This window comes from Lindgomyces ingoldianus, assembly GCF_010093535.1.
Source record: "Lindgomyces ingoldianus strain ATCC 200398 unplaced genomic scaffold BDR25scaffold_18, whole genome shotgun sequence".
NCBI classification, from domain to species: Eukaryota; Fungi; Ascomycota; class Dothideomycetes; order Pleosporales; family Lindgomycetaceae; genus Lindgomyces; species Lindgomyces ingoldianus.
Window position 1 is genome coordinate 85,676 of NW_022985179.1, and position 27,959 is coordinate 113,634.

General features: G+C 40.6%; 8 protein-coding genes across 8 annotated transcripts; 4 read left to right on the forward strand and 4 right to left on the reverse strand.

Moving 5' to 3' along the window:
- Window positions 1–1,871: 1,871 nt before the first annotated feature.
- BDR25DRAFT_355683 (uncharacterized protein) lies at window positions 1,872–2,243 on the reverse strand (the record flags this gene model as incomplete). Its single annotated transcript, XM_033695501.1, has 4 exons — window positions 1,872–1,886; window positions 1,942–1,960; window positions 2,016–2,139; window positions 2,219–2,243. The coding sequence occupies 4 exons, from the start codon at window positions 2,241–2,243 to the stop codon at window positions 1,872–1,874; spliced, it is 183 nt and encodes a 60-aa protein (XP_033546797.1).
- Window positions 2,244–3,484: 1,241 nt separating this feature from the next.
- BDR25DRAFT_355684 (uncharacterized protein) lies at window positions 3,485–4,027 on the forward strand (the record flags this gene model as incomplete). Its single annotated transcript, XM_033695502.1, has 3 exons — window positions 3,485–3,527; window positions 3,566–3,747; window positions 3,785–4,027. 3 exons carry the CDS (start codon window positions 3,485–3,487, stop codon window positions 4,025–4,027), a joined length of 468 nt encoding a protein of 155 aa, XP_033546798.1.
- Window positions 4,028–4,070: 43 nt separating this feature from the next.
- On the reverse strand, window positions 4,071–6,965 carry BDR25DRAFT_355685 (uncharacterized protein; the record flags this gene model as incomplete). Its single annotated transcript, XM_033695503.1, has 9 exons — window positions 4,071–4,152; window positions 4,215–4,249; window positions 4,290–5,360; window positions 5,470–5,526; window positions 5,568–5,741; window positions 5,803–6,325; window positions 6,389–6,634; window positions 6,720–6,783; window positions 6,875–6,965. 9 exons carry the CDS (start codon window positions 6,963–6,965, stop codon window positions 4,071–4,073), a joined length of 2,343 nt encoding a protein of 780 aa, XP_033546799.1.
- A 23-nt stretch (window positions 6,966–6,988) lies between these two features.
- Window positions 6,989–8,164, forward strand: BDR25DRAFT_314732 (uncharacterized protein; the record flags this gene model as incomplete). Its single annotated transcript, XM_033691476.1, has 1 exon — window positions 6,989–8,164. The coding sequence occupies one exon, from the start codon at window positions 6,989–6,991 to the stop codon at window positions 8,162–8,164; it is 1,176 nt and encodes a 391-aa protein (XP_033546800.1).
- A 1,167-nt stretch (window positions 8,165–9,331) lies between these two features.
- BDR25DRAFT_226690 (uncharacterized protein) lies at window positions 9,332–9,586 on the forward strand (the record flags this gene model as incomplete). Its single annotated transcript, XM_033685219.1, has 1 exon — window positions 9,332–9,586. A coding segment is annotated over one exon (255 nt), but the record flags the coding sequence as incomplete, so codon positions are not given.
- Window positions 9,587–19,701: 10,115 nt separating this feature from the next.
- BDR25DRAFT_369852 (uncharacterized protein) lies at window positions 19,702–21,774 on the forward strand (the record flags this gene model as incomplete). The annotated part of the gene is made up of 8 exons (XM_033697116.1): window positions 19,702–19,763; window positions 19,894–19,927; window positions 20,107–20,166; window positions 20,346–20,455; window positions 20,555–20,784; window positions 20,903–20,953; window positions 21,003–21,460; window positions 21,522–21,774. The coding sequence occupies 8 exons, from the start codon at window positions 19,702–19,704 to the stop codon at window positions 21,588–21,590; spliced, it is 1,074 nt and encodes a 357-aa protein (XP_033546802.1). The 3' UTR covers window positions 21,591–21,774.
- An 841-nt stretch (window positions 21,775–22,615) lies between these two features.
- BDR25DRAFT_35800 (uncharacterized protein) lies at window positions 22,616–23,209 on the reverse strand. The gene is made up of 2 exons (XM_033695875.1): window positions 23,109–23,209; window positions 22,616–23,044 (listed from the first exon to the last, which is right to left on the reverse strand). The coding sequence occupies exon 2, from the start codon at window positions 23,019–23,021 to the stop codon at window positions 22,776–22,778; it is 246 nt and encodes an 81-aa protein (XP_033546803.1). The 5' UTR covers window positions 23,022–23,044; window positions 23,109–23,209; the 3' UTR covers window positions 22,616–22,775.
- Window positions 23,210–24,420: 1,211 nt separating this feature from the next.
- On the reverse strand, window positions 24,421–27,927 carry BDR25DRAFT_314735 (uncharacterized protein; the record flags this gene model as incomplete). The annotated part of the gene is made up of 8 exons (XM_033691477.1): window positions 24,421–24,486; window positions 24,536–24,794; window positions 24,829–25,005; window positions 25,057–25,875; window positions 25,922–26,555; window positions 26,608–27,114; window positions 27,174–27,372; window positions 27,421–27,927. 8 exons carry the CDS (start codon window positions 27,925–27,927, stop codon window positions 24,421–24,423), a joined length of 3,168 nt encoding a protein of 1,055 aa, XP_033546804.1.
- Window positions 27,928–27,959: the final 32 nt, after the last annotated feature.

Genomic DNA, 27,959 nt, shown 5'->3' on the forward strand with positions numbered 1-27,959 from the left:
TATAAAAAGCTTTTTTATAGTTATACTTACACTTGAACTTTACTTTAAGCTTTAAATAACACTTTATAAACACACTAGGCTAGTTTATGCTAATATAGCCTAGATTATGCTTAGCGTGTAAAGAATTAGCTATATTAGCTATAGTTACTAGCTAAGAGGAAATCCTTGCGCATATAGCTTAAGTATATTCTTAATAATTACCTACTTCTTGTTATTATCTAGCTTTTATAAGTTAGCTGTAGAATTAGCTAATAAAGGTTATCTAGTAACGCACACTATAGGCAAGTAGCTTATACACATAAGTTGCTTACTTTTACTAAGACTCTACTAAACTACTTTTTTTACACTAATGTATTTCTAATAATACAATGTAAACGCGCAAAAAAAATTTTAAATACAGCTTACACTTTAAGCTTTTAAGTAAAATATAACACTTTTAAAGTAATATGCTACAGCTATATATAAAGTTTTTTAAAAGATAATAAATAACTAATATGCTAAATAACTTTTATAAGCTAATTTTATAGCTAACTTATAAAAGCTAGGTAATAATAAAAAGTAGGTAATTAGTAAGTATATACTTAAGCTATAAATATAAGGATTTTCTTTTTAGCTAGTAGCTATAGCTAATATAGCTAATTCTTTACACGCTAAGTATAACTTAGCTATATTTGTTAAATAGGCTCTTTCAGCTAGCTGCTTATAGTATGAGCACTTAAGTAGCAAGAGTAAGAGTAGTGTACAATGTGCACAGCGTACAAAGTAGGTAGGGTGGGGGCAACACGTTTCTGGTTATTGCTCTGTCTCTTCCTCTGTACAGAGGAAAAGGGGAATATCTAGATGTTCGCGCACAGAGGTTCGCGCACAAGCATCATGTGACATAGTTACGTGATCCTTCTTGTGCGCAATAACTAGCATCTAGACTGTAACGCTGCTGCTGCATACAGACAATATTAGTATAAACTAGCTTAGTATATTTATAAAGTGTTATCTAAAGCTTAAAGTAAAGTTTAAGTATAACTATAAAAAGGTATTTTATAAGAATTTTAAAGTAATTTAAAGCTAGTTTAGCCTTATAAAAATATTAAAGCTAAGTATAGTATTTAAAATAATAACACATATAACTTTAATAAAATAAGCTTTATAATAAGCTAGATATTTGCTAACTATACTTATACTTAAATCTTTACTTTAAGCTTTAAATAATACTTTATAAACATACTAGGCTAGTTTATGCTAATATAGCCTAAATTATGCTTAGCGTGTAAAGAATTAGCTATATTAGCTATAGCTACTAGCTAAAAAGAAAATTCTTATATTTATAGCTTAAGTATATACTTAATAATTACTTTGTTTTTATTATTTTTTAGCTTTTATAAGTTAGCTATAAAATTAGCTTATTAAAGTTATTTAGTATATTAGTTATTTATTATTTTTTAAAAAACTTTATATATAGCTATAGCATGTTACTTTAAAAGTGTTATGTTTTATTTAAAAGCTTAAAGTATAAGCTATATTTAATATTCTTTTAGCACATCTAAGTAGTGTTATTAGGAATGCATTAGTGTAGAAAGAGTAGTTTAGTAGAGTTTTAGTAAAAGTATGTAACTTAGGTGTGTAAGCAACTTGCCTGTAGTGTATGTTATGTTAGTTATTTCTTATTATTTAAGAGACCTTGTACATAGCTGCAGCATGTTACTTTAAGAGTGTTGCGTCTTATTTTAAAGCCTAGAGTGTAAGCTGTATCTGATGTTCTTTTAGCGCGTCTAAGCAGTGTTGTTAGGAATGCATTAGTGTAGAAAGGGTAGTTTAGTAGGGTCTTAGCAAAAGTAAGCAACTCAGGTGTGTGAGCAACTCGCCCGTGGTGTACGTTACTGAAAACCACGCTGCCGTCCAGGTCAGAGGCCTTGTTCAAGTTATCTAGTTTCTTCCTGAAATCACTCTCTCTATCGTCATATTGCTTCCTCTCATCCATCAAGAATCCTGGCTAGAAACTCAGCTAATCTTCAGCCCACTCTCTAGTCTCCGAAGCAAGATCGACCTCGAATCCAGCTTTGGTGAAGATATTGTAAGGGTGCTCGGCCTCGCCAATGAAGACTGTCGCACGTGCCTCACGCGAAACTATACCCATGTACTGCGCTATTCACTCATTAGGACTAGCTCCTTTCTCGTACAGTATATACTCTTATCTCAGCTAGCTCAGACGTGAGGAGAGAACCAAGGACGCACAAACCACCATGCATATTGCTACTCTAAATAGAGTATGGCCTGGGGGGTTAGCAGTTTCTAACCCCTGTCAGTAGCGTTTCTCTCCTTAGCTGTCTAAGGGACTTTTGTGATTTTTTCTATAAATAGGCCTATTTTAAGAGCATCACAATAGAATTAGATTTACAATATCTCTACTACTATATGTCTAAATAGGCTTAGAATTTAATAGAATGTAGAGACAAGCTGTAGCTATAAAATAGTATTTTTTTTACTAAATTCTAACTATTATTAGCAGAGAAAAATTTAAACGCGCGCAGAACTTTAACCTATTTATACCCTAATTTTAGATTTATAGTATTGCCCTCCTAACTAGAACTTAACAACTAGTAGACTAAATTCCCTAGGCTTTTGCAGGATCCCTAACAGAGCTAGTCTAAGACAGCTCCTAGATCCTTAGAGTCCTTAGACAACAGCTAGTTAAGCTGCAGACATAAGGGCGATCGCAACGTCCCTAGACTACCATCCACTAGACTACAGCTTAACAACTAGCAGACCAAATCTCCTAGAATTTTGTAGGCTCCCTAACAGAGCTAGTCTAAGACAGCTCCTAGATCCTTAGAGTCCTTAGAGTCCTTAGAGTCCTTAAACAACAGCTAGTTAAGCTGCAGACATAAGAGCAATTACAATGTCTCTAGCCTACTATCTAGCTTAACAACCAGCAGCCTAGATCTCCTAAAATTTTGCAGGCTCCCTAATAAAGCTAGTCTAAGACAGCTCCTAGATCCTTAGAGTCCTTAGAGTCCTTAGACAACAGCTAGTTAAGCTACAGACATAAAAGCAATTACAATGTCCCTAGCCTACTATCTAGCTTAACAACTAGCAGCCTAGATCTCCTAAAGTTTTGCAGGCTCTCTAATAGAGCCTGTCTTAGACAGGTCTTAAATTCTAAAGATAATATATTATGTAGTTAGGGAGTTACATTAAGGTGTAGTTATAAGGTTATTAAAATGTCCTGCGCAGGACTTAATAGCGCAATACTCTGCTAAATCTTGTTAGAATTAGGTTACAAGAATGTTAAAATATAGCTAAAGACTGTCTCTATTACCTATTAAAATCTAACCTAGTTTAGACAAAAAGTAGTAGAGCTACAGTAATTCTTAGTTAAGCTAGTGCATAGTGGAGGAGGTTTAGAACCACAATATCACCTAAAAATCACAAAAGTCCCTTAGACAGCTGGGGAGAGAAAGCCTTTCTTATACCCTTATTAGCTAGAGAGATGGGGCTTGCGCCACTAAAGCTACTAGCAGGGGCTTGCCCCTGTCAAGGCTCTCTCCCCATCCCGTCTGAGCTTGCTGAGATAAATATACTCAGCCCAGAGCTCTCTCTCGCTCCTTAGATCTTACAATACACTGGTTCAATTCACCTTGTTTGGATCTCAATACCTTGTCGACTCGCCTACCCTATGACCCCTTCTCAGCTCATGCGAGAAAGACTCCAGTCTGGTGTCCGCCGCCCTCGAAGAGCTCAGCTTTGGCGGAGGTTACTGCAATGAGGGCGCGACGGGGAATTGGCATAGCTGAAAGTGATTCCCTTGCCTTGGATCTCGCACAAAAATCTGGAGGGTCTTCTCAATTATGAATTGAGATGTGGCATACCCCAACTGCTGTTCTTATACATCATTTGTATCGCCCGTACAGAGGCACGCTACTTGATTCCCTCGCAAACTTACTTGGCAGGGGGCATTGGTAATATGCAACTGCTTTATATCAGCATCCGCCCTAATCATCTGCCATTCTTGCTCGATGCTCGATGTTACTAAGCGGCGCCCTATCAGTAGCACAACTTCCGGGGCTGGCTCGCGATTATTCGCCCATGTCCGTTCCATATTCCTCGACCTTGTCGGTTGCAGGGGCTAATATCTTGATGTGAGGGGTTCCGAACATGCTGTCCATGCAAGCTCTTTTTAGTTGCACTCCTTGCTTACTGCACTACATCAGTAGTGTGACTGACTTGGTGTTTGCATACGTGGTAGCTCAAGGAGCTAAATAATGCATACATAGGAAAACTCCTAACTAGGGAACATACGGATGAAGAGGTCGCCTCCCACTTTCTGTATACACCCTTCTCCACTCATTCAGCTTTAAGCTCAGCTGATGACCCTCAACCGTGTCGTTACTACTCATGAAATTTTGGTAGCATCTAATAGCAATCTTTTCGCCGGTCACTGCCGCATATTCTGGCGCAAATGCCGCGTCAATGTTCTGCAACGGCAAGTAACATAAACACATCGCCTTCAGAAACGCCTCCCGAAAGTGACCATTTGCTTCATCAGCCTTGCACCACCGCTCCGCAAATGATTCCATATTCAAGCAGAAATTCTGCGGAATCGCCATCTTCCCTTGCTGCGCTGCTGCCGCGCCGTCTTCTTCCAGCAACGACAGCTTCAATTGCATGACTCGAGTCGCCAGCTGTGACACGATTAGAGTTGCTGCCTCTTCTTTCGAAAGACCATCGTCCAGCAAGGCCGTGGAAATTTTGATGAAATCGTCCCAAGGGGTTTCGGGTAGCGCTTCTTTCTTGATATCGAAGGCCTCGATGCGCAAGAACTGGACATGCGCCCTGCTAGCGATAGCCCAGAAGTCATCCTTCCGGTTGCCAAACAGATCGAACGCTAACCAGACGGCGCGATCCCACTGCTCCAAATCCCTCACTATTTTCATCTTCGGTAAGGCCCCCTTGAAGAAGAGGAACAGATGGTCGAGTGGCTCGCCCATGGCGCGGTACACGCGACCGAGTTCGAGTGCTATGTCGGTGAATACTAGCATCTCGCGCGATTCGATGGCCATATTTGCGCAGTCTTTGAGCCAGAAGCTAGCGAGGAGGTAGCGGTGCTGGAGCACTAGCTCCATACAGCGATCTTTCATGGCGAGGAGCCGCGAGAGCTGCATGTGCGGTTGGCAAACGTCGTTTCCTAATTGGCGGCGGAGTGGTTCAAAGGGATCACCGCATTCGGTACATAGCTGGTCGAATCCTGTAGGGTCTAGGATCTTGGAAAAGTCCTGAGAGTGTATTCTAATGTAGGCGTATACACTTAAGAACTGGTGTTTTGTGACCGAGGGACTAGCGAGTATCTGCTTGTAAAGCGGGCGAAACTATAGATCCAGCCACGAAGTCAGCACAGTCCTAAAAGTGAGGGTTGCACTCTTAGAATCAGCATAGTGGGATCAATCTCAGCTGCTACCTAGATAATTTTCCAATGACTTGAACATCTGAACATTGCCCAGATGGCATCTTAAAACTGAAGTACTTATGCACTAACTCCGAGAACGAACAGTGCGCTTCAAATTGGCTTTACTTACACGCTTATGGCCGGATGAGTCGATAGACTGCATGAGAGAGATGGCTTGGTCGTAGCGATTCTTGGCAACAAGTCTACTCAGAAGTGCAAAGAGTTGAGCTTGCTGGCGGGCTTTGAATCCAGTGTCGCCGTCGGGAGCAAGCGCGTATTTGTGGTAAACCTCGTGGATGTAGACCTATAGCTCCGCTTAGCCTGGATTGAATGTGTGAAGGATCCTATTTATCGAAGCGCAGCACCTCATTCTCGCTCATATTATATTGAGTGTTGGTGTACCCAGAGTATTTGCGATGGCAACCCACGAGCAAGGCTTGCCAGGCCTCTTTTTTACCCAAACGATTCTTCGTGCATGCTAGTAGGCCTACTAGATCACGCTCGACCTCAGTGACGCAGCGTAAATCCATCGAGTCGATGTCCCAAGTCTCTCTTGCCTCGTCTTGCTTCGGGAGAAGTTCTATGGGCGGCAGGATCCCTGGAGGTAGGCTCGATACTTTTTCAGCGAGCTTCCTCAGGTTTGGAGGCCCTCCTGCGACGCCCATATGCATATATAAAATGCTCTGTTCCACAAGCAGGCTAACGTAGTCGCGTGGCGTTGCCGCTTGGCTGAAGGCATGGCTGAGAGTTTGTTCTGCCGCAATGTAGCGGTTGTAATGGCGATGTTCCAACGCGGTAAATATAGCGGCTACTACAGGCGCAGAAGGGCCTTCTGCGATGAAGTGTGGAGAGATGCCAGAGTTGGGCAGATTAGGTGGAATTGATGGTCTCTTGGAATGTTAGTTGGTAGACTTGTATAATTTGTATTGTCTGCGCATAATGTAGTCTTACCTTGAATTTGCGTTTCCCATCCTCTCAGTAGGAGGCAATCTATTCGCGTTATGGTGAATTGCTAACAGTCTTCTTGTATTCTGGCCACGGAATGGAGAGCTCGCATTATATAAACCCGTAAGGGGCTCTTTGATTGGGTGCCTCAACGAAACCTTTTCCCAGAACGTCAAGCGAACGAAGGTCTGGGCAGCTGAAGGAAAAGAAAACGAACCCTGCAACGTCCAGATCCGCAATTCCTCACCACCTCTGGTTGGATGACACCGCCGTCCAGAACCCCTATTCAGAAACTAACAACTAACACCAACCTCAGCCGACTACCTACTAGAAACACGAAGTCAAATCCGTATCATCAGCTGGGGCTACAAGTTTGCGGTGTCTCACTTGGTACCCTGAGTCTGAATTCTAAAACTCAAATAAAATACAGTGGTGCCGAGAAAAAGTGGAAATTAGCTACACGATTCCCGCTAAACTTTCGCTTCCCCTAACACAACTCGGTAAATATATATTTCCTTGATTGGTTTTCTTTCCAAAACAAGAGGCTGTGCAAGCTACGCATATTATTAGCCGTCGCTCCCATCGACTTCACACAAACGCTTCCAAATGCATCTCCCCCTCAACAAATATTCCCTCATTATTCTAGCAACCAACGCTCTAACTGCAGTCGCCTCCCCTCGGAACGTAACTTCCTCCCTTCTGTCATGGAGGCCGAATTGGACGGTCGTCGACAGATGTGCCCCTAAGTTCAACCTGACGACAGCAAAACCAACAGCAGATCCGCTAGACACTGTGTTTCATGGATATGGCACCACCGACCTCGAGGGCCTCCCAATCTATGATTTTCGCGAATTTCTCGGCGACTGGGTCACCTCCGATGCCAAACTATGCAGCATTTGCGAATACAAAGACACAGCATTCATACCATCTCGTACGCTGGCCAGCTATCCACCCTCGTGGCCCGAGATTTTGCTCAGCGTGCTGTCTAGTGGCATTGCATTTCTGACCGCGGATAAATTTCCGCTTGCGACGTCATCTCTCGTGGTTGCGCTCTCCACAGTGGTGATCCAATTCTCGGCACATGCGTGGACAGTGTGGCAGCTAGTCCGCGCTCCGGATGCCACGCCGTGGTTGACGGGAGACTCGTGGATTCTGTTACTGGTTGCCAACTTCAAGATATGGCACGCAGCCGGGGTCATGATTACGGAGCAAGAGTGGGTGACGTACGGCACCGCAAAGCCGCGTCTAGGGCTGAAGACATTGCGATGGGCGAGTGCGGGCGGAATGGGTCTGACTTTATGCATTGGGATTTTCACGGGGGGTGTGGCCATCGTTGCAGTGGTGAAGCCTGAGCTCCGGCTTTGGAGATGCGCTTTTGATTTGGTGGAAGAGGTTCCGGTCGGGTGTACTGGGCTGCCTCCGAGTTTACCGTCGCCGTATCACGACCAGGCGTTTCGATTCTTCGTTGCAGAGACTAGTTTTTCTTGGGTACTGCTTTTCGTATTGGCATTTGTGTTCTGTGGAATGCAGCGGAAAAGAAAGGGAGGCGGTGACGGTCCCTTGCTGTCATCAGCGGTTGCGGCGGCGCTTGTCATGTTTGGCTGGTTTCTTGTTATGAAGCCAATTGAGCTAGCGCTTGCGATCAAGCATGGGAAGAAGGGAAATATTGTCAAGGCATTTGACAATTGCTGCGTTGTTCTGCCCACACTGAAGTACGGTGGGTTCATTGACAGAGTTGGCACACTGTTAGCCGTCTTTGGAAGGGGTTTTGGCGGATTATAGTCCCGTGACATTGGCGAGTTCGTTGCGCCCTTCTCAAGAAGGCGGCTGTAGTGGATAGTATATTTATATTGGCATCTTGTGTTATTGCTTCACGGGCGCGGTTCTTAAAAGGATTCAGGCTGATATAGTTCAGTAGCGGAATTCACCATTGAAGATTCACTCTTTCGACAGCAATCCACGTGGACAGAACTCAAGGAAAGAAGGACGAGAAGACCAAGTAGCACATCAGGAAACGGCCCTCGCTCCTCCATCCTCCATGCCTACCACGTCAGGCACGCCAAGTCTCAGCCTGGCACCTCCCGCCCTTTTTCTCGCTCAACGTTAAAGCAGCGGCAAGGCTGAGGAAATGGGAGGAGAGTGAATGAATTCAGCACGGCACCCTGGTCTGTCGGAAGACTCAAAACGCACCGTCTGTCATCTTTCGGAGGTCACTGTTATTGTAAGGGAGCTCGGGTGTCTGGCGCTTGCTGTCACCCTGGCGGCAGTGTACGTAGGGACGGCTCCCCGGTTGCAGTCCAACATCAGGGATTACTTGCCAGAATATCAGCAGCGACGACGTGAGCTGCTCGCACGAAAGGCAGAGAGCTTAGTGCACCAGTACAGCAAGAGTGTGCTTACAACATAGGAGACGTCGCATCGAGCTATTGCTGAGCAGTGTCCTGAGGCGTCAGTGCTTATGGCGATGCTGTCGTTCTTGAGCTCTGACGACATCTTCTTGGGGCTGTTCAGCGTTGACAGGCACAGGCAAGATGCAAGGCGACTTGACGACAGACATGACGCAAGCTAGAGACGCCTCCTCTCTCCGGGTCAGAAGTTAGACGTGTAAAAGATTGAAGAGTGCTTCTGGATGCTGCAGAAGTACTCGTGATGCAGTGGAAGGCAGACCAACAGAGCTATGCGATGCACAAGCTGGTGCAAGCGTGGGGATTCGATCGGCTGGCTGACCGGAGATGAGCAACGCAAGATCACCCAGGCGGCATTTGGGGTTGTTTTAGAGGCAGTGGAGGCAGTAAAAGGCAGCAGTATGGTGCCGGAAGACAAACTAAGGGCGGTGCCGCATGTGATGGCAAACTTCGAAGCGCTGGGTGGCGGAAGCAGAAGAGGGAGAGTGTGGAAGGAAGTCACAGGGGCTTTACTAAATGATTTAGAGGAGTTAGCCTATTCCTACGCAATGTTGGAAAATGGTCAGAAGAGCAAGCAGTGCAAGAGATTGTATTAGATGAGAGGAGGCGGATCCTTAGAGAAGAGCATCCAAACACCATCACGGCGATGAACAACCTCGCTGCCAAACTCACACAGCAAGGGCAGCCAGACGAGGCAGCCAGGATATTCAAGGAAATGCTAGAGAAGATGAAGCCGATCCGAGGAGAGGAGCATCCAGACACTAGGACAGCCGCACAGAATCTTGAAATTGTGGTATAACATCAAAACATACAGCAAGACTTAATCTATATCGCACGTATCTCACGCGACACTATACCCATATACTACACTATTTACTAGCTCCTTTCTCGTACAGTATATAGTCAGCCCAGGGCCCTCTCGAGCTCCTTAGACCTTACAATGCACTAGTTCAATTCACCTTCTTTGGATCTCGATACCTTGTCGACTCGCCTACCCTATGGCCCCTTCTCAGCTCATGCGAGAGTCTGCACAGCTTTTAGAAATTCGGCCGTGTATATAGCTTCCTTATTTACGTGGCTTATAGCTTTAAGAGTTAAACATTACTTATAGTTAGTTGTGCTACTTATAATTATGAAATAGACCTGGACTAAAAACTGAATAAAAATGCTAAGGGCCAAAATTGATTATTACGCTATAATGATTAGACATTGTGTAACGCGTTGTCCTAGACTTACTCAAGTACACTGACCGTAGACCACGACTTCAACTACCACCATCACCACAACTACGACTACCACCACGACCACCACTAACAGAACAGGTTTCTCCACTTCCTAGCTGTGCTTAAGGTATTGATGCCCCAGCCCGGCGACTGCGCAATTGATTTTGATTTTCCTTTGCAGGGACGCGCACAGGCTCTGCAGTTCCGCCGTAGACTACGACTACGACCACGACTACAACCACCACGACTACAACCACCACGACTACAACCACCACGACTACAACCACCACCACCACTATCGCCACTAACGCACTAGGTTTCTCTACTTTTTGGCTGTGCTCGAGGTATCAATGCCCCGGCCCAGCGGCTGCGCAGGGCGAAGTACTACCCGTACATCATGCTCGCTAGGGTCGCATACTGCATACGCGTGTTAGGCGTTAAGAAGCCACTTTAGTTTTCGAAGCGCAACAAGCAGACAGATAAAAGAACTTCTAAGCATTTCTTAGCTAAAAGAGTAAAGTATCTGCTTCTCGATTATATAGTCTAATAAGTTAAGTACTTAGCTTGCAAGTGTATAGAAAGTGTGTTGCGTTAGCAGACAGCAACTTAGATCTAGGGGGGGCAGCACTTGTAGTAGGCTTACTGCAGCAGTTGTTGCTGCTAGCAACACAGGAGAAGCGCGTAGTAGTGTACTACCGCATTAAAGAATAGTGTTAGGGGATAGTAGAAGGTTTTAGCTGCAAATACTATTACACAGACGTTTTAAATTGCGCTAAGCGGGCAAAGTTATAGCCAAGTGGGCAGAGCTATAGCTTAGCAACATTAGGCTGATTGTAGCTCTGCTAGCGCTAGGGACAGCAGTTAATTACTCTAGGGTAGTATATATGTACTACTTGTAGGGATACTATAGAGCATAATTAACTTCGTATGAGAGAAGAGGTGTAGAGAGCGAGCTAGAGAGAATATAGACTTAGTTGTTATCTATAGTAGATAATAGTTTTACAGAATAAGAGTTGCTTACGCATAGTAAAAGCTTCTATAGGCAAGCAATGGATATATTTTTAATTAGCAGCATGTAGAAACAAACGTTAACAAACAGAGTCTATGTAATAGAGGCGGAAGCTAAGCTTTTAACACTGCTAGATTAGTTAGAAGTGTAGTGCGATAGGTACAAACGTCTATAATTAGTGATAGTGTAGTAAAATACATTACCCTGCAGCAGATTAAAGCAGATTACAGCAATTTACAGCAATTTACAGAAATTTACAGAAATTTATAGCAATTCGCAGCAGACTAGAGGAAATTACAATAGATTACAGCAATTTGCAACATATTATAAAATTTGCAGCAAATTACAATAAACTATAGAAGATTATAGTAAATAGCAGCAAAGTGCTGCATCTTATAGTAAACTAAAGCAAATTGTAGTAAAGTACTGCATTTTATAGTAAACTTAAGCAAATTGTAGTAAACTTTAGTAAATTATAAACTATAGCAAGTTAGAGTAAACTATTATTAAGCTTATCTAGTGTGTTAGTTATTTATTTAAAAGACTTTATACATAGCTGCAGCATGTTGCTTTAAGAGTGTTACGTTTTATTTAAAAGCTTAAAGTAGAAGCTTTATTAAACATTCTTTTAGCGTGTCTAAGTAGTGTTATTAGGAATGCATTAGTGTAGAAAAAGTAGTTTAATAAGGTCTTAGTAAAAGTAAGTAGCTTAGGTGTGTAAGCAACTCGCCTATAGTGTACGTTAGAGAATAGACTACTTCTTTATGCTAACTATTTATGTGTTCTAGTAGACTTGTTGCGATGCACTTAACGTATTTAAAACATCTATAACTAAGTATCTTTAGCCTACCTAAGCGCTGCTAAGACCTATTAGTTACTGTTCTAAAAGTACTACTAGAAGAGTATAAAAGCTACTTATAAACAATATATATAGAATTACCTTCTCTACTATAAAGCTTATCTATACTCTTCTAATCTCTAATGAAATAATGCAGCACTTGTGTATTAACTTTAAGAATTTTTTTAAAGATTAGTTTAGATATAGCTAAATTATAGTTATAATTAATTACTTATTTAAATAAGCGATTTTTATTTTCTACTATAAAATAATTAACGCTTAAAAACTAGCTACTTTATTTATTTAATAAGTGTAATATTTTAGCTACACACTTAAAACTATTATCTTTAACTAAAGACTTTAGTTTATGTCTAGTTTCTAGTCTAAATTTTATTAAGCTTTAGGTGTAAAAGTTAAACTTTCTACTGCTTATTATAAGAAAAAAGATAGCTAAACTAAGATTATAAATAAGTATATTAATTAAAAACTACAGCCTTTTATGTTTTTTAATAGGATAACTAGAGTTTATTACTACATTTAATTAATTAGGCTTATATAACTCTACTTTATGTAATAATTGAAATGTTTTTATATTAAATCTTATACAGCTTTAAACTGTGTTAAAGCTAGGATTAGAAACATTCTATAGAACTTATTACACCTATAGATAAGTTAAATCCTAAGAATGCTCTAGCATTAGCAACCTGCATGCACACAGCCTAAGAGTTAGCTAAGACCTAAATAGAGAAGGCTTAGAATTAGATAGAAACTATAGTTAATAGCTACTGCTAGCTAGTTAACTAGAAGGTTAGAAACATAGTCTATCTAAACACTAAAAACCTAGCTGTTTAGTAACCTAGCTAAAACCTATCTAATAAATAAAAGAGCTTTTTTAAAGTATTTAAATAACTTAGAAACTTTCACTGCTTTAAGCTACCTTTAAGATTAAAGTTTTATAATATATTTTCACTAAACATACTGTGTAAGGGATCTTAGAATCTTTTGCTAAGACAAGAAGCTTTAAAACTACCTGCTATTGCTATTAATAGAGTAGAGAAGTAGAAAGTTAAAGAAATACTAGTTAGCAAGCTATACTAGAAAACGCTTAAGTACAGAGTAGAATAGGTAGGGCATAACTCTAACCCTGTCTAGTACAATGCCTTCAATTTTATAAGTTCCCCTTATAAGCTAAGAGCCATCTATAATAAATATCTAAAATAACGAGGACCTTCTAGGGCCTTAAGTAAGTGGATTAAAGCCTTTAAGGTGTAGAAGTGGAGGTTAATTACTGCAAGCAAAAGATGTTAACTGTATTAGCATGCAAAGCCCAACGATAAGCTTCCCATCAATTGTTGTACTTCTGTAAGTCCAGGTTGTCTTGGTCTTGGCATATGGAAACTCATGTTTTCTTAGAATTGGATACCCTTGTGGTAGGCTCTGGGCTCAATTGGTTCCCACCAAGCAGTTCGAGACATTTGGGATCCGTTGGACATTCAATACTGGACCGTTCAACATTGTGGAACATTCTGTCATCACCGTAAGTAACCCCACCTCTCCATATACTAGATTCTGCGCCATGTTGATCCCACGTCACAGCTTATGGCTAGAATATCTATTAGCTACGCCTACTCCACGGATGCACTGGCACCACTCCTTGGGAACCCATTTTACAATCTCCCAATGTCCTGGGGGTTTCAGTTACTCTTCAATTTGAGTAGCCAAATCATTGGCATAGCTTTTGGTGGACTGTTCCGGCGCTTTTTAGTGGGTCACTCTGTAATTGCTTGCTTTAAATTCTGAAAAGCAGCTGCTTCTTGACATACCCCAGGTTTGACCTGCAGCTCTTATATGCCCTAATCAATTCGCAAATACGGCGTTACTCCATGCGCTTCACGATAATAGCCGAGCCGACATGTCAAACGTCAATGGTTGGACCGTCCCCAGGTATCGATATTTCTGCTACGTCATGTTGGGGATGTTCATGTATTATTAGCTCCCCAGTGTCATCTGGCAGGGACCGAGCGTATTTGCATTCATTACATGGTATGGCCTTCCCCCTCTACGCACGAGCAGCGTTCCCAACCGTACGTACTACGACTCGTAGATACGTGAACGTAGCAGTCACGTGAGCCGTTGAAACGTAGGAGGAGTGTGAGCCGTAACGTACGTAGGAGCCAGCTCCCATTACAGACCGTAATACGTCTTAGAGAGACAATATTTCCTAGTAATATAAGGTCTTATTAGACAGCTATAAAGACGCGTTAGAAGGGTGTTTAAAGTTATATTTTTAAAGTAATAATTAGGTAAAAACTCTATAACATACTTTATAGGCAAGTTGCTTACACACCTAAGTTGCTTACTTTTGCTAAGACCCTACTACACTACTTTTCTTACACTAATGCATTTCTAACAACACTACTTAAATATGTTAAAAGAATGTTAGATGTAGCTTACACTTTAAGCTTTTAAATAAAATGTAACACTTTTTAACTAACATGCTATAGCTATTTATAGGGTTTTTTAAAAAATAATAAGTAACTAACACACTAGATAACTTTTTTAAGCTAATTATATAGCTAACTTATAAAAGCTAGATAATAATAAAAAGTAAGTAATTATTTAGCATATACTTAAGCTAGATGTGTAAGGATTTCCCTCTTAGCTAGCAGCTATAGCTAATATAGCTAATTCTTTACACACTAAGCATAATATAGGCTATATTAGCATAAACTAGCTTAATATGTTTATTAAGTATTACCTAGAGCTTAAAGTAAAGTTTAAGTATAAGTATAACTATAAAAAAGCTTTTTATAAAAATTCTATAGTAATTTAAAGCTAGTTTAACTTTATAAAGAATATTAAAGCTAAGTATAGCATCTAGAATAATAACATATATAAATTTAATAAAATAAAGTTTATAATAGGCTAGATATTGTGAGAGGTATCAAGCAGGAAACACAGGTCACAGAGAGGGAATGCAGGATAGGGGGTAACGAGAGTAAACCTTAGGGTCAGAGGCAGAGGTACGGAGGCCGAGGAGCCTATATACCCCGTGCCAAGCCTAGGGTACTCAGGGGTTAGATAGCTGTAACATAACCGTAACAGATATCTACTAGAGTAGTTATTATAGGTTTAGAGAGATAAGAATAGCTAAAAGTAGTCTAGCTAGGTAACTAGAAGTAGACAACAGCTATCTAGGGCATTAATGCTAAAAGGTAAGCTATTTTACTTTTTATTATCTTTTAAGGTAGTAACTACTTTTTAAACTAGTATAAAAAAAATCTACTTTAAAATTAAGTTATTATAATCTTTAAGTATAGCTAGACTACTAATTAGCTTAGTTTAGACTAGTTAAAGCACTTTAACATGTATATAAAAAAGTGTATTATTAGTAGCTACTGTCTACTAGTTATTAACAGCTATAAAAGCTATAACTTACTTTATTTTTAATAATACTATAAAAATAATAAAATTATTACTATTTACATGCTTTTTTACTTATTACACTTTTTATAGCTACTTAATGTAGGTTGTTTTACTTTTTAAAAAAAAGTGTATAAGTGCTAAGCTAAAAACTTTATGCGTAACTAGATTACTTATATTATAAAAATAAAGTTCTTACTATGCTTTAAAATAGCTTATAATGCTATAATTACTTTTAGTAATATCTAAAAAAGGTTTTAAAGCGCTAGATTAGTTTTTTTTAACTTATAATAAGTTATAATAGGCCTTAATGTAAAGTTACACACTTTATTACTACTACTACTTATATATAATAAGCTCTAGTAGTTGTAAACCCTAAGTAATACTTTAGAACTTAGGTTATAATTAATGCTTATAAAAATAAAGATTTAGAAGCATATAAATAGTTTACTAACTTTTATAGTTAAGGTGTTTAAAAAGGTCTTAAAAAAGGTAGTAATAATTATGTATAAGCTAGTGTTAGTGTAATAGAAAATTACTAAGCTTTAAGTAGCTAATAAGGCTACTACACAACATAAATTATATAAAAGAAAGTATATTAAGGTAAAAAAGACCTTAATAATTTAGAAAAGCCTACGCTTAACAGCTCTAAAGAAGTTTAGAGCGCGCAGTAATAGAAAGAAGGTAAAGAAGCAGGTGTAAGCTAAAGTAGGTAAGCTATCCTAAAGGCGCTGCAGACAGTGTAATTAGACTAGGCATAACGCGCAAATGTGTAAGCAAGAAGCAGAAGTAGTATCTAAATAATATTCTAGGCTGTACTATACTATATAGTGCTAGAGCGGGTTATTATGGGCTATAATAGAGTTTGTTAGGGTGGGGTCTTGGCAAAAGTAAGCGACTCGGGTGTGTAAGCAACTCGCCCATGAAGTACGTTAGTTTATATAATAATTAAGAAGCTAGCAGAGAAAAGAATTAAAATGTAGGATCCTATAATTTTAGTTAACTTTTTGCCTTTAATATTATTCTTAAATTATAATTGCCTACAGACTTACTTATTATAAGCTAGATGTCCTAGTTCCTCTAGTGTAGCAGGCGTACAGCCTTATCCTAAAGATCTTTTTAAGCTAGCTTTTTTTACTAAACTAGAGTTGCTTATTACGCTAGTTCTTGTTAACTTACTTAATTAAGGTTCTTATTATTAGAGTTTTTAGTCTTCTTTTATAATAGCACGCTATCTAATAGTTTTTTAGCCTTTATAAAAAAGTACCTAGACAACTTTACTTTTAATAATAAAGTATTATTTACTATTAAGTAAAATAACATTTAGATAAAAAATAGAAAGTTAAAGCTAAAAAGGCTTAAATACTAAGTAAAGTATAAAAGCTAATTACATAGTAATTGTTAGTTATTCTAGATATAGCTTTATAAAGCTAATTTAGTGTATAATAATAAAAGAGACGCCTCTAGGATAAAGTTGTAGCTCTGTAGAAAGTGCTACACTAAGAGTAATTATAAAAAGGTAAAGAAAGTTAATAGTTACACTTATATTATCTACTACCTTAAGAAGGAGCACTAGATAGACATTAGTAGGGGAAGTAAGGGCACTTTTTTACTTAATAGGCTAAAAATCTTTTTAAGTCTATTTAAAGCAGTTTATAAAGTTATAGGCTTATTATATATTATTTTTAATAGTATTTAGCAGAAGAAAGCTTTATAAGTAGTAGTTATTAACTAAGTAATACTTTATAATATTTTTTTATATAGCATTATTAGTAGAACTTTAAGGCATTATTACTTAAAATAAAGCTAATTTTCTTGCTACTCTTTTAGTGTCTAACACTACATATTTGTCCTATATGCAGCAGGGATATACATAGCAGAAGTAGGAGATTTACATAATGCTAAAAATAGCTTAAAGTAAAATTATGTTAAGTGTTAATATATAAACTTTTTAAACTACTTCTTTTTTCTAGGTATAGTGTTACACTTTATTAGTAAGTATACTTTAGCTTATTAGTTTAGTGTTTTAGCATCTTTTATTAAACTAAACACTAACTAATAATACTATGTAAATGTTAACTACTAACACTATAACATCTTAATTAGCTTCTGCAACTTATATAGTAACTATACTAGAGTAAATTAAGTGCTAGAGATTATTAAAGTTATTAATAACTTTAAAATTTTATTAAAATTTTATTATTTAGTAGCTAATAATATGTTAAATAATAATAATAAGACTATCTTTACTCTTACTTAATATCTTAATATGCCTCTTACCTCTAAGCACTGTATACGCTGCGCTAGCTATATAATCTAGCTAGTAGTAAAAGCAGTTATTTATAGTAAAAAGATAAGCGCTTTTAAAGTAGAGCTTACTTAAGCAGCTTTTTAGAAATAATTTAACCTCTATTACTACTATAAAGTTGTTAAAAAACTTTATAATTTTATAAACATAGTGCTAGTATTATATAAATAATAAGAGGCTTTTATAACTTTTTAAGCTACTTTTAATAATAACAACCTTTTCTAGAGCTTTAGAACACTTAATCTTATATAAGACAGCAGTGTACGCTAGCACAGCATTTATTTTATACTCCTCTGCTATTTTAAGCTTAAGAACACTATTACTAAGTTTATACATAAGTAAAAAAGTACTAATAATAACTTTATAAACTTTACTATCTCTAGTAACTTTACTCTTACTAAGGTTATTACTAAAGATAAATAAAAAAAAGTTAATTACTTTTATAAGTTTTTTAAAGTTTTTTACTTTATAATAAAACGCTTTAAAGGTAACAGCTTTTATAGCTCTTTTTAAATGTCTATTATTAACTTATAACACCTTTATACTAAGCTTTTATATATAAGTAATAAACTTAAAGGTAAAAGTAATAATTACTACTTTAAATCTAGTATAGCATTTAGCATAGAGAAGTTACTTATATACTAAAAAAAGTTTATTATTAAGCTACTTATATTTTATTACTATATAGTAATAATTTTAAACTTTTAACTTTATCTTATTTAGTTTAAAGACTACTAAAGAAAGCACTTTATATAGCATAAAAAAGCTAAGGCTTTAATAAAGGCTATTTTTTAAAAGTATGTTAATGCAAAGGCTAAGGCTAAAGCTAATAATAATAATGTTACTTAAAAGCCTATATAACATAAGTTACTTAGTAGTAACTATTATAATAAAAGCTTTAAAAAGACTTTTTTTATTAACATAAGCCTTCTTACTAGTAGCTGCTTATATAAAAAGTAGTAAAAAATAACAGAGTTGCAGCAGTACTATAACAGCTACTATAAAAATGTTACTATAGCTAATAATAACAGCTCTTTATTTACTAACTCTTTTACTTAGTAGAAATAAGTTAAATAACTCTCTTACTTTACACTATATAAAATTACTTTTAACTTTTTATTTATTCTTTTTATAAGCTGTAATTATAAGAGGTTTTTTTTTAAAAGTAGAAAAACTATTACTTATAATAGAAATAAGCTTTTTAGTTTAATAATTAAGGCTTTCTAACTATAAAAAAACTAGCTCTAGTAAGGTTATATTTACAGTAAAATAGGGGACTTAGTAGACTATATACACTGTAACGTTTTATAAGCTGTTAAAACATAGAAGGATTATAAGCTATAACAGTTACGCCCTATAAGTAGATTTAAATTCTCCCTTTATGTTAAAACGTACTAACAAACTAAGAAGTTACAGCCTAAAAAACAGCGAGTTGAAACGTATTACGTACGGTTGGGAACGCTGCGCACGAGCCAACCGCTCACTACACTCGTAGGATCAAACTAAACAACGTGACTATCAATCAACTGTTCGGCGGATTTACCGGACTGTCTCTCATTCCGCTAACTTTCGACTGGATTTATGTGTCAAGCTATCTTGAGGATCCACTTCTTGCACCAGCACATGCCCACTTAAAACCCTTCTCGGATTGGTCATTTTTGTGCTTATAACGACAATTGGCATCTCCTACACTGGTTCCTGGTATTCCGAGTATCTTCCTATAAACACTTCGACTACATTCGGCAATAGGCAGAAAATCTACAACGTTCCTCGGATCCGCGGTTCAAACTTCTCATTTGACTCCACAAAGTACAAGGCATACTCCCTAATGTTTCTTACCCCAACCTTAGCGATCAACTACGGTGTCAGCTTTGGTGCTTTCACCGCTACGATCATTCATACTACTCTTTACCGTCGTCAAGAAATCTGTTATCGATTCAAAGCCGCCCGTTACCAGGAGCCCGATATTCATATGAAGATGATGGCAAAGTATGTGCCTTGTCCAGACTGGTGGTACGGGATTCTACTCGTAATCTCAGTCTCGTTTGGCCTTGCCACGGTTCTGGCCTATGACTCTCAGCTCCCTTAGTGGGCGTACTTTGTTTCGCTAATCATGGCTCTTGTGATCCTACTCCCATGCTGTATGATCTACGGCATCGCGAAGATTATGCTATCGTAAGTAGGGCCGACCTTTCAATAGACGAGAGCCCTCTAATCTATGTTTGATTAACGTTATATCACCGTTTATCGCCGGCTATATGATCCCGGGTAAACCAATTGGCGTTATGATATTCAAAGTATACAGCACGATCATTGTCGGCCAAGCGCAGTACTTTGCAGTGTGTCCAACCGTTAGTTACGGAGCCTTTTGGAGGCTGTATAGTACAGTTACGGAAGAGGAGGCTGTTACTAACTGTACGGAGGAGATGACGTCAGTGTACGGTTAGGATACAGTAACTGAAGTATATTGAAGTATTATGAAGTAATTGCGCTGAAGCTAAAGACTATACCTAATTAGGAAGTTGTGATACCCCTTGTGAGATCTACAGTTGTTAATCTCACTGTTTTAATGTACTCTGTAAGCTTAGTCAGCTTACTAGTAACAGCGTTGTTACGTAACTAATTCTTCTGCAGTTAAAGAGCCTCTATTGTCGACCGCGTCGTTGATTGGGATAGGAATTAGGACATCATAATGGGCAAAAGAATAACGTAGATGGCATAGTTGCTGAATTTGTTAGAAGATTGCTAACAAAACAGGCAATAACGGCATTCTCCGCATTAATCTCCGAACACGAGCCCCCTGGCCCTCAGCAACCTGCCTTCAACTGCCTAAAACCACCAAAAATCCTATATAACTACTGTAAACGGTTAGTACAGCAGCCTCATGTATAGTACAGTATACTGAGTAGATGCCCTGTACGTACGTACGTGACCAAAATCAGTGTACTGCAGTACTGTACTATTAGGTGTACTAACGGTTGGACACACTGGTACTTTGCTAGAGACCTAAAGCTAGCCCATTACATGAAGATTCCACCAAAGGTCACTTTTGCCTGCCAGATTGTAGCTGCAATTTTGGCTTGCTTTGTTCAGATAGCCGTTATGAACCGGACGCTTGGTGTCGCACGTGTCTCACGCGATACCATACCCATGTACTGCACTATTCACTCATTAGGACTAGCTCCTTTCTCGTACAGTATATAGTTAGCCCAGAGCTCTCTCTCGCTCCTTAGACCTTACAATCCACTTGTACAATCCACATTGTTTGGATCTCAACACCTTGTCGACTCGCTTACCATATGACCCCTTCTCAGCTCATGCAAGACTTGGCAATATCCCGGAAGTCTGCGATCGACTTCAGAAAGGTTTGTGCCTCTCTTGGCTGCAAGAACTACGCTAAATATGACTAAAAAGGGCATTTCACTTTTCCTAATGGGCGAGCGTTCTTTTCCAATTCTATTACCTGGGGCGTCATCGGTCCGCAGAGCATGTTTGGTCTAGGATCCACGTATAGCTCAATACACTTCTATTGGTTCATTAGAGCGATTCTCCCGGTTACCTTCTACACTCTTAATCGATATGCACCGAGGTCTCCAGCGAGGTATCTGCATGCTCCTGTAACGCTAGGCGCAATGGCCTGGCTCCTGCCTGCTACACCTTTAAGCTTCTCTTCTCGGGCGACCATCGGTTTCATATTTAATGTTTGGATCATGCGGCGGTGGCATGGTTGGTGGCATAATTATAACTATCTCACTACGGCTGGACTCGACTCCGGACTCACCATGTCGACTATTGTGGTTTTCTTTGCGATCAGCCTTCCGAATGTAACGCTTCCGGAGTGGTGGAGAAATGTTGTACCGTTCGAAATTATGGTAAGATTTAGAAAGAAATCAGTGAAATTGTCTGTCCTGGATGTTAATCTTCAATTGATAGGACTATCTTAACACCGCGATCCAGAAGACAGCTGCCAAGGGCCAGACCTTCGGACCCAGGGCCTGGTGATTAATCGTTTTAAGTGGAACTAAAGATACCATGCTCCCTCAGAGTCAGATCTAGATGCCGCGGCTAGTTCGATGAAGTGAGGTGCTGATTTGCTTGACCGTTCGCGTCATGCCGAGGAGCGGTAAACGCCTTTTGCCATCGGATCCATGAGTCCATCAACTTCGCAAACATTATCAATGACCCTTACACAAATGCTGGAGTTGAATGGAATTCTATCGGTGATAACTGTGGGAAATGGCGAATGATGTGAGGGCCATGTTTCAGCCGCCGTTCAGACGATATATAATAGCCTTTGTTCCGGAATAATGGTAGTCTCCATCAATACGCAGTCCCTTCCCTCTCGTGTTCAATCTTCTGATTTTTTTGGATGAACTCGGTTATCAAGCAGCTGTGTACCGTCAATCTATTCTTTCTAATCCCTTTCTCTCATCTCTCAAACTCAAATACAATGCCTTTCGATGCAAGAGAAGGCACAATTGATACAGTACATCACGCACTCTACTGCGGTTTATCGACATGGATTAATTGGAGCAGGGACTTTTTGGAGGGGCAATGTTTCTCGAATATTTCTATTCAGGCTGGAGACCTGTTCATCAGTAGTAACATTCTCCTCACCCAGCAATTATAATAGTCGAAGTCCCTTTGAATAATAGCTCCACATCACCATCATCAGACTATGTACGAGATTCAGTTCTTCCCTCGGGCGCTCTGCTATATGAAAAATTGGGTAATCCCTTTCGGGGAAGAGTGGAGGTTCTTCCTCACCTCGCTAGCTATCGCGCAGTCCTGCCGTTTTATTTTAGAGTAGGCCGGTAACTAATCTTGAATATATTGTTAAGAGATTGAAACCTTTTGTAGTTTTTCAGTTATCCTGCTTGTAGCGGATAAGTGGAAAGTTTGAGAGTAGAAGGGGTTTATGTACTCAAGGAAATAGTCGATATATCAAATTAGGCATCGTTTAGGCAGCTATCCCGCGAATAGTACTCTATGGGACTGATACTGATTTTAAACTTGAACTGTGTTGACGTGGTGATGCATTGGTAGTTGGATTCCTATTTCTACATAGACTTTATAGACACTTCCCCAGATCATAACCCTTTTCCATGTCCCTTCTCAACGCCACTAACCCTCTTTAACACTCACACCTTCTCAAATCTGCAATTTGTTCCCACTCTCTTCGTTCATCTAGCACTTCGGGCAATCATTACACTGCAAAAACCCATAACCCAAAGTTCCACACTCATTAATAAACGCTTCCTCTTCGGCCCCTGGGTTAACGCAACATCCTGTGAAGCCGCAGCCAGTAGTGCCGTAGACATGACCCAAGACATCGCAGGCTTTCTTGGAATGAGCTCTACCGCCCTTGCAGGCGCATTTACGGGCTGCGACAGTCATGCCGAGAGTAAGGATGATGAGGGCGGTGAGCTTCATGGCTGTTTCAGGGGTGGGAGCTTCTAGGGTTTCCGTCAGTAGATGGTAGGGATGGGTGGTGGTGGTGGTAGGGAAAGATGGGCTAACAAAATGATGGGATGGCGGGCGGTGGAAATATGAATTGATTTCTTTGAAGGTTTCGTTGCTTTAGTTCTGTCGGACTTCCTTGCTAAGACTCCTCAGAGTCAACATCCACCTCCCTTTATATCCATTCCCTGGTTATCACTTCCCCCTCACCGGTTGTCGAAATACCATGACTATCTAGGATAACCCAGCCTGGTCCGGGGCAAAATAGCGCTCATGTCGCCGAAGTCAATAACATCTTCATCACCGCAAGGCTCACTCCGCAACTGTGCCACCGGTTCATCCTCTCCCCCCTCCTTCAAAACGGCGACAAATGCGACGTACGAGGCGCAATTAAGCACCACGCCTCCCGGAACTCTAAAACAGCTTCTCCAGATCTCATGACTCGGGTTCGAGATCTCGCATTCTACACGAGCAACGCTGGGCACGTTGTTGAGGCTCCTGGAATAACGTGATGTTGTGCAGGGAATACGAAGACGGAGAGTGCAGAGTGGTGGAATTAGGGAGGCGGGGAGGATAGGGTTGTGGTTGGGTATGGAGTGGTTATATTAGGTGTGACGGGAGTGATCACACCATGTCAGGTTTGGGGAGGATTGTAACGGTTTGATACGAGATCTTCAGCCATGCAAGGGACGAGTGTAGATGGATCTGATAAATCATGAACTCCGGTTAGGTCTGGGGTATCGTCGCTAAAGACACTTCGTCAACAGGCCCTGAGGTCGGCTTGGACGAATTGGTTAAATATGTGCTTCCGCTTCCTCCGGTCTTCTTGCTTAGGCATTTTGCTTGATATCACCTCAATAAGTCAAGTGTGTGAAATCTTAGTATTGGCTACCTCTATGGCAGAGTACGTAATCCCAGGAGGAAAGTAAATTCAATGCAACGAATCAGCCCGCAGGTTGGAGTTCGGGGAGCGTGCCCCGGGAATCAAGTGCGTATTTCGGGGATGGGAAGGGGGGACTTGGTTCAGGTTGTGTATCTGCAGTCTCGGACGAGAGACTGATTGAACAACAAATATTTGTGGGGTGGCTAAGCGGAAGGGTGAATCGCCTAGTCACGTGATCTCTATAAACCCCGTTGCGGGTCGCTTTCCTCCTGCATGCGTCCTCAATAGCACACCGTTCATTGAAAACACCCTTCGAAAGCCTGTTCATAGATTACATGAACACTATTGATGGCTGACTATCGAACGCAGTTGATATGCGACTTAATTACGTGGAGCCGCATTCCCAGTATTTCTGCAACACATCCCTTACAGAACGCGTTAATGTTCTGTATATAATACTTCCATATCAATTTGTGGTTGATGCATCAATCAACTCGCTGAAGAGGAGGTGTAAATAAGAGAAAGACCTTCCGAAATAACAGCACCGAAAACGAGCTATACTAAATCATCGCCGTCCCCGGGATCAACGAAAGTACAAACAAACCAATCGATCGTAAGCTTCATCCTCAGGTATGTCACCTGGAAGTTCTCCAATTTCCCCATTTTCGCACAAAAAGGTCTTCAGCATCTCAGCCCGAAGCTTGAGATCCCCTGCCTCCTTCCTTTTGGCGCTGGAGAGCGGTACCTGTTTTTCAATAACGGCTGCCTTTAATCTAAGAGTTCTAGCGACGTGACCTTGCAAGTTGTGGTGCTCGGCAATTTTAATTGCTTTCTCGATATTTTCCCTGTTCAGATTAGGCCCCCTATTAATCCAGTAGTGATGAAGAAGCTACTTACAGTGCCTTGGAAAGTTTTCCGCGGTGGAATTGGACAATGGCGATTTTGTACAGGAAGGAACCCAACAGAATTCTGGTAGGATTGTCACTGGCGATAGCGGCACCCGCTTTAAAGCTTTTCTTTGCTCTCTGGAAATCCATCCGAGCTAGTTGAACATTCCCTATATCAAAGTGGTAGCTGTTTAATGCATTAGCATCTGCTAGGTTTATGTAAGGATCTAGCACATACTATGCCATCATAAAGGCTCCACCCGGGCCTAAGCTTGCCCAAAGCTTTCGGGCCTCCTCGTATTGGTTAATTGCGTCTTCAAATTCCCTCTTCAAGAAATGGACTCTGCCGATGCCCAAGCGCGAAAGCCCCTTATATTCTGGCTCCGTTTCTGGGTCTCTTTCTCCGATCTCGAAGCTTTTCAAGTGCATTTCCATGGCCTCTTTAAGTTCACCTACTGAGGCATGATAGTTGGCTATGTTACTGTAAGTATTGGCTAGGTCGGGGTGATCAGGATGTAGCAATTCCTCGCGAATGCGTAAACATGCGGAGAAGCTTTCCCAGCACGGGATATTCTGATTCATTTCGAAATGAATGCAACCCGCATTGTTGCATAGCTGAGAGTAAAGGAGTCCTTTTTTGTCCAGACATGCATCCTGGGCGATAGCGATCAGTTTCAGACTCTCGCTATTCTCGCTGATTTCCAAGAGATACCAGGCACAATTTTTCAGTACCTCGTCTAGATCTGGAGAGGAGCGAAGGCGTTGCCGTACTTCCTTTTGCCTAACAAATGTCTCGGCAAGAGAAAGGCAATGCGGAAGCCAGAGTGAGCATTCCTGCCAGTGGCCGTACAGGGACGTTGTACCACCCATTTTTGGGAATTTTGCATTCAGAAGAGTCGCTAAAGTGCTAAATGACTCTTGTCGAGAAAGCTTTCCGTATTTGCTAAAGTCATAGGCTTTCTGCACGAGGCGGTGAAGGGACAAGTTTAAGTTGTGTCGGTCCCCTTGTTTCTTGATCAGTGCCAGCTTAACGAGAAGATCTCGAGCATCCTCAAACCTGGTCAAAGTAAGATATGAGATGCACGAAAATAGTGGCAACTTACTCGCTCTCGTCTTTACACAAGCCGCCGTGGGCGTCTGGTAATGAGACATCATCCTCGACCTCAAACAGCTTACATGGAATGCTGTCCGGCGCAAGAAGAGATAGCAGACCAAGTAGCTGTAGTGCCGCCTTTCCAGGTATAGTTTTGCTCAAAGCGTCAAAATGCATCTCCCATAAAGTGGCAAGATGATGCTGAGTCAGGTCCTTCGTGAAGCCCTCAAACCTGTGCATTCGCCGCGACTGTTTCTCATATTCGTCAAGGTACTCTTCTAGGGATAATCCTTCATGAGCAATGTATGCCGCCATTTGTTCAATTGCCAATGCGTGGCCACCAAGTGTTTTCAACAAGTATTTTGTTGTGTCGAGCTCTGCTTTGAGGGATTCTGCATCGACATTTGCCTCTCGAGGTGTAGGATCGTATGATTCATATCTCAGCCTAAGTGAGTTGAATACGTTGAGGGCATCCTCATCGCTTAAAACGTCGAGTTCTAATCTTTTCTGACGGCCTGGAGCCTGGAGGGCCTGCTCCTTATAACGCGTGGTGATTACGATGTCGCCTCGATATGGTAGGAAATTCTGTTTGCACAACATCCGCATGTCATCCACGTTGTCGAATACACAAAGCCATGTCTTTGCTTTATGGAGTATTAGCCAAGACCACTGAGAAGTATCGGGATACCCATGTACCTGTTTTCCTAAGCCAGTTTTTAGTGTTTTGTACAAGATCATCTTCTTCGCCTTTTGGCAATTCCAGGCAACGAGCAATCTCCGCGAAGGACTCTCGCACGTCTGCTGCTTTTTGTGCCTTGACCCAAAATACTGCATCATATCTCTGCATTGTTAAGCATGACCCTATAAAGGCGTGAGCCAAGGCTGACTTTCCCACTCCACCGAGCCCAAAGATGCTGAAGCACCGCAGCTCATCCGTTGCAGTTTGATTTTGGAAAAACTGGCTCATTGCCATCAGTTCCTCTGTTCGGCAACGGAAATATGGATTCAACGACGGTAGTCCCGCTTTGCAAGGAAACTTAGCTTTGCTCTGGTCTTGGTCATCGTACAATGACGTTATATCTGGAGATGTATCTCTTCTCCTGGTTCTTGTGTCGGTAAGTTTGTCAACGATGCTGACGGATTCCTCCAGCCTCCTCAATGTGTCCTTAAACCTTTCGTTAAGTAATTGGAAGTTTTTTGGAGCTATCCTAGTGAGTTAGGCGAGGACTTCCCATTCTATGAGTACCTGTATGATCACTTACAGATGGGTGTACTTCTTAACCATCGGGCAGCTTCAGTCCAAAAATGAATCAGAGCAACAAACATGTCAACAAGCTCCTGGCGAATTGGTTTTACATCAGTCACTAACTCAAAGGATTTTGTGAATAGACGCAACTGTTGGCGGATCCTCCTTAGAATATCCACGGTAGCTTTCAAGGTGTCGTGCGAGGTAATTGCTCCCTAAGCCAAAGTGATTAGAGCATTATAAAAAATCTGAGGCAGACTTACTTTAATCACGAGGTGAAGCAAGCCCCAAAGTAAAGTTGTCTCAAACGGGTGGCTCGAGTCCAAGGATCTGATTGCCAGGGACGTTATGAACAACCCTGAAAAGGATTTAAGCGTTCGGAGGCAGGGCTGAATTTGAGCAATCAGACGGCTTGTAGTGTGGTCATTGTATTGCAATGCCATCCGATCAAGTGATTCAAGGAGCTGTTGAGGTGTTCTGAACTTCTGAATTTCGTCTCTTTCGTGTGTACGAAAATCTCCCGGCCAACACTGTTCTCGTGCCTCCTCCCATTGCGCGAGGAGGGCAATATCGCTTCTGTAGACTATGTCAGCCTCCACCATATAGAGGATTTCGTTGCCATACAACTGTCTCTCCAATGTGAAAGAGTTAGGTTCGGTGGCTGACATTGTTGCAATACCGCCAGCTACAAGTTCATCCTCGCTAATGCTCAGGCTTCCAAAAGATTGAACGCTAGGACCCCCACCCAGCGGTGGAGGAATGTGAGACATTCTAAAGTAAACTGGTCAAGTTGTTGCTATCT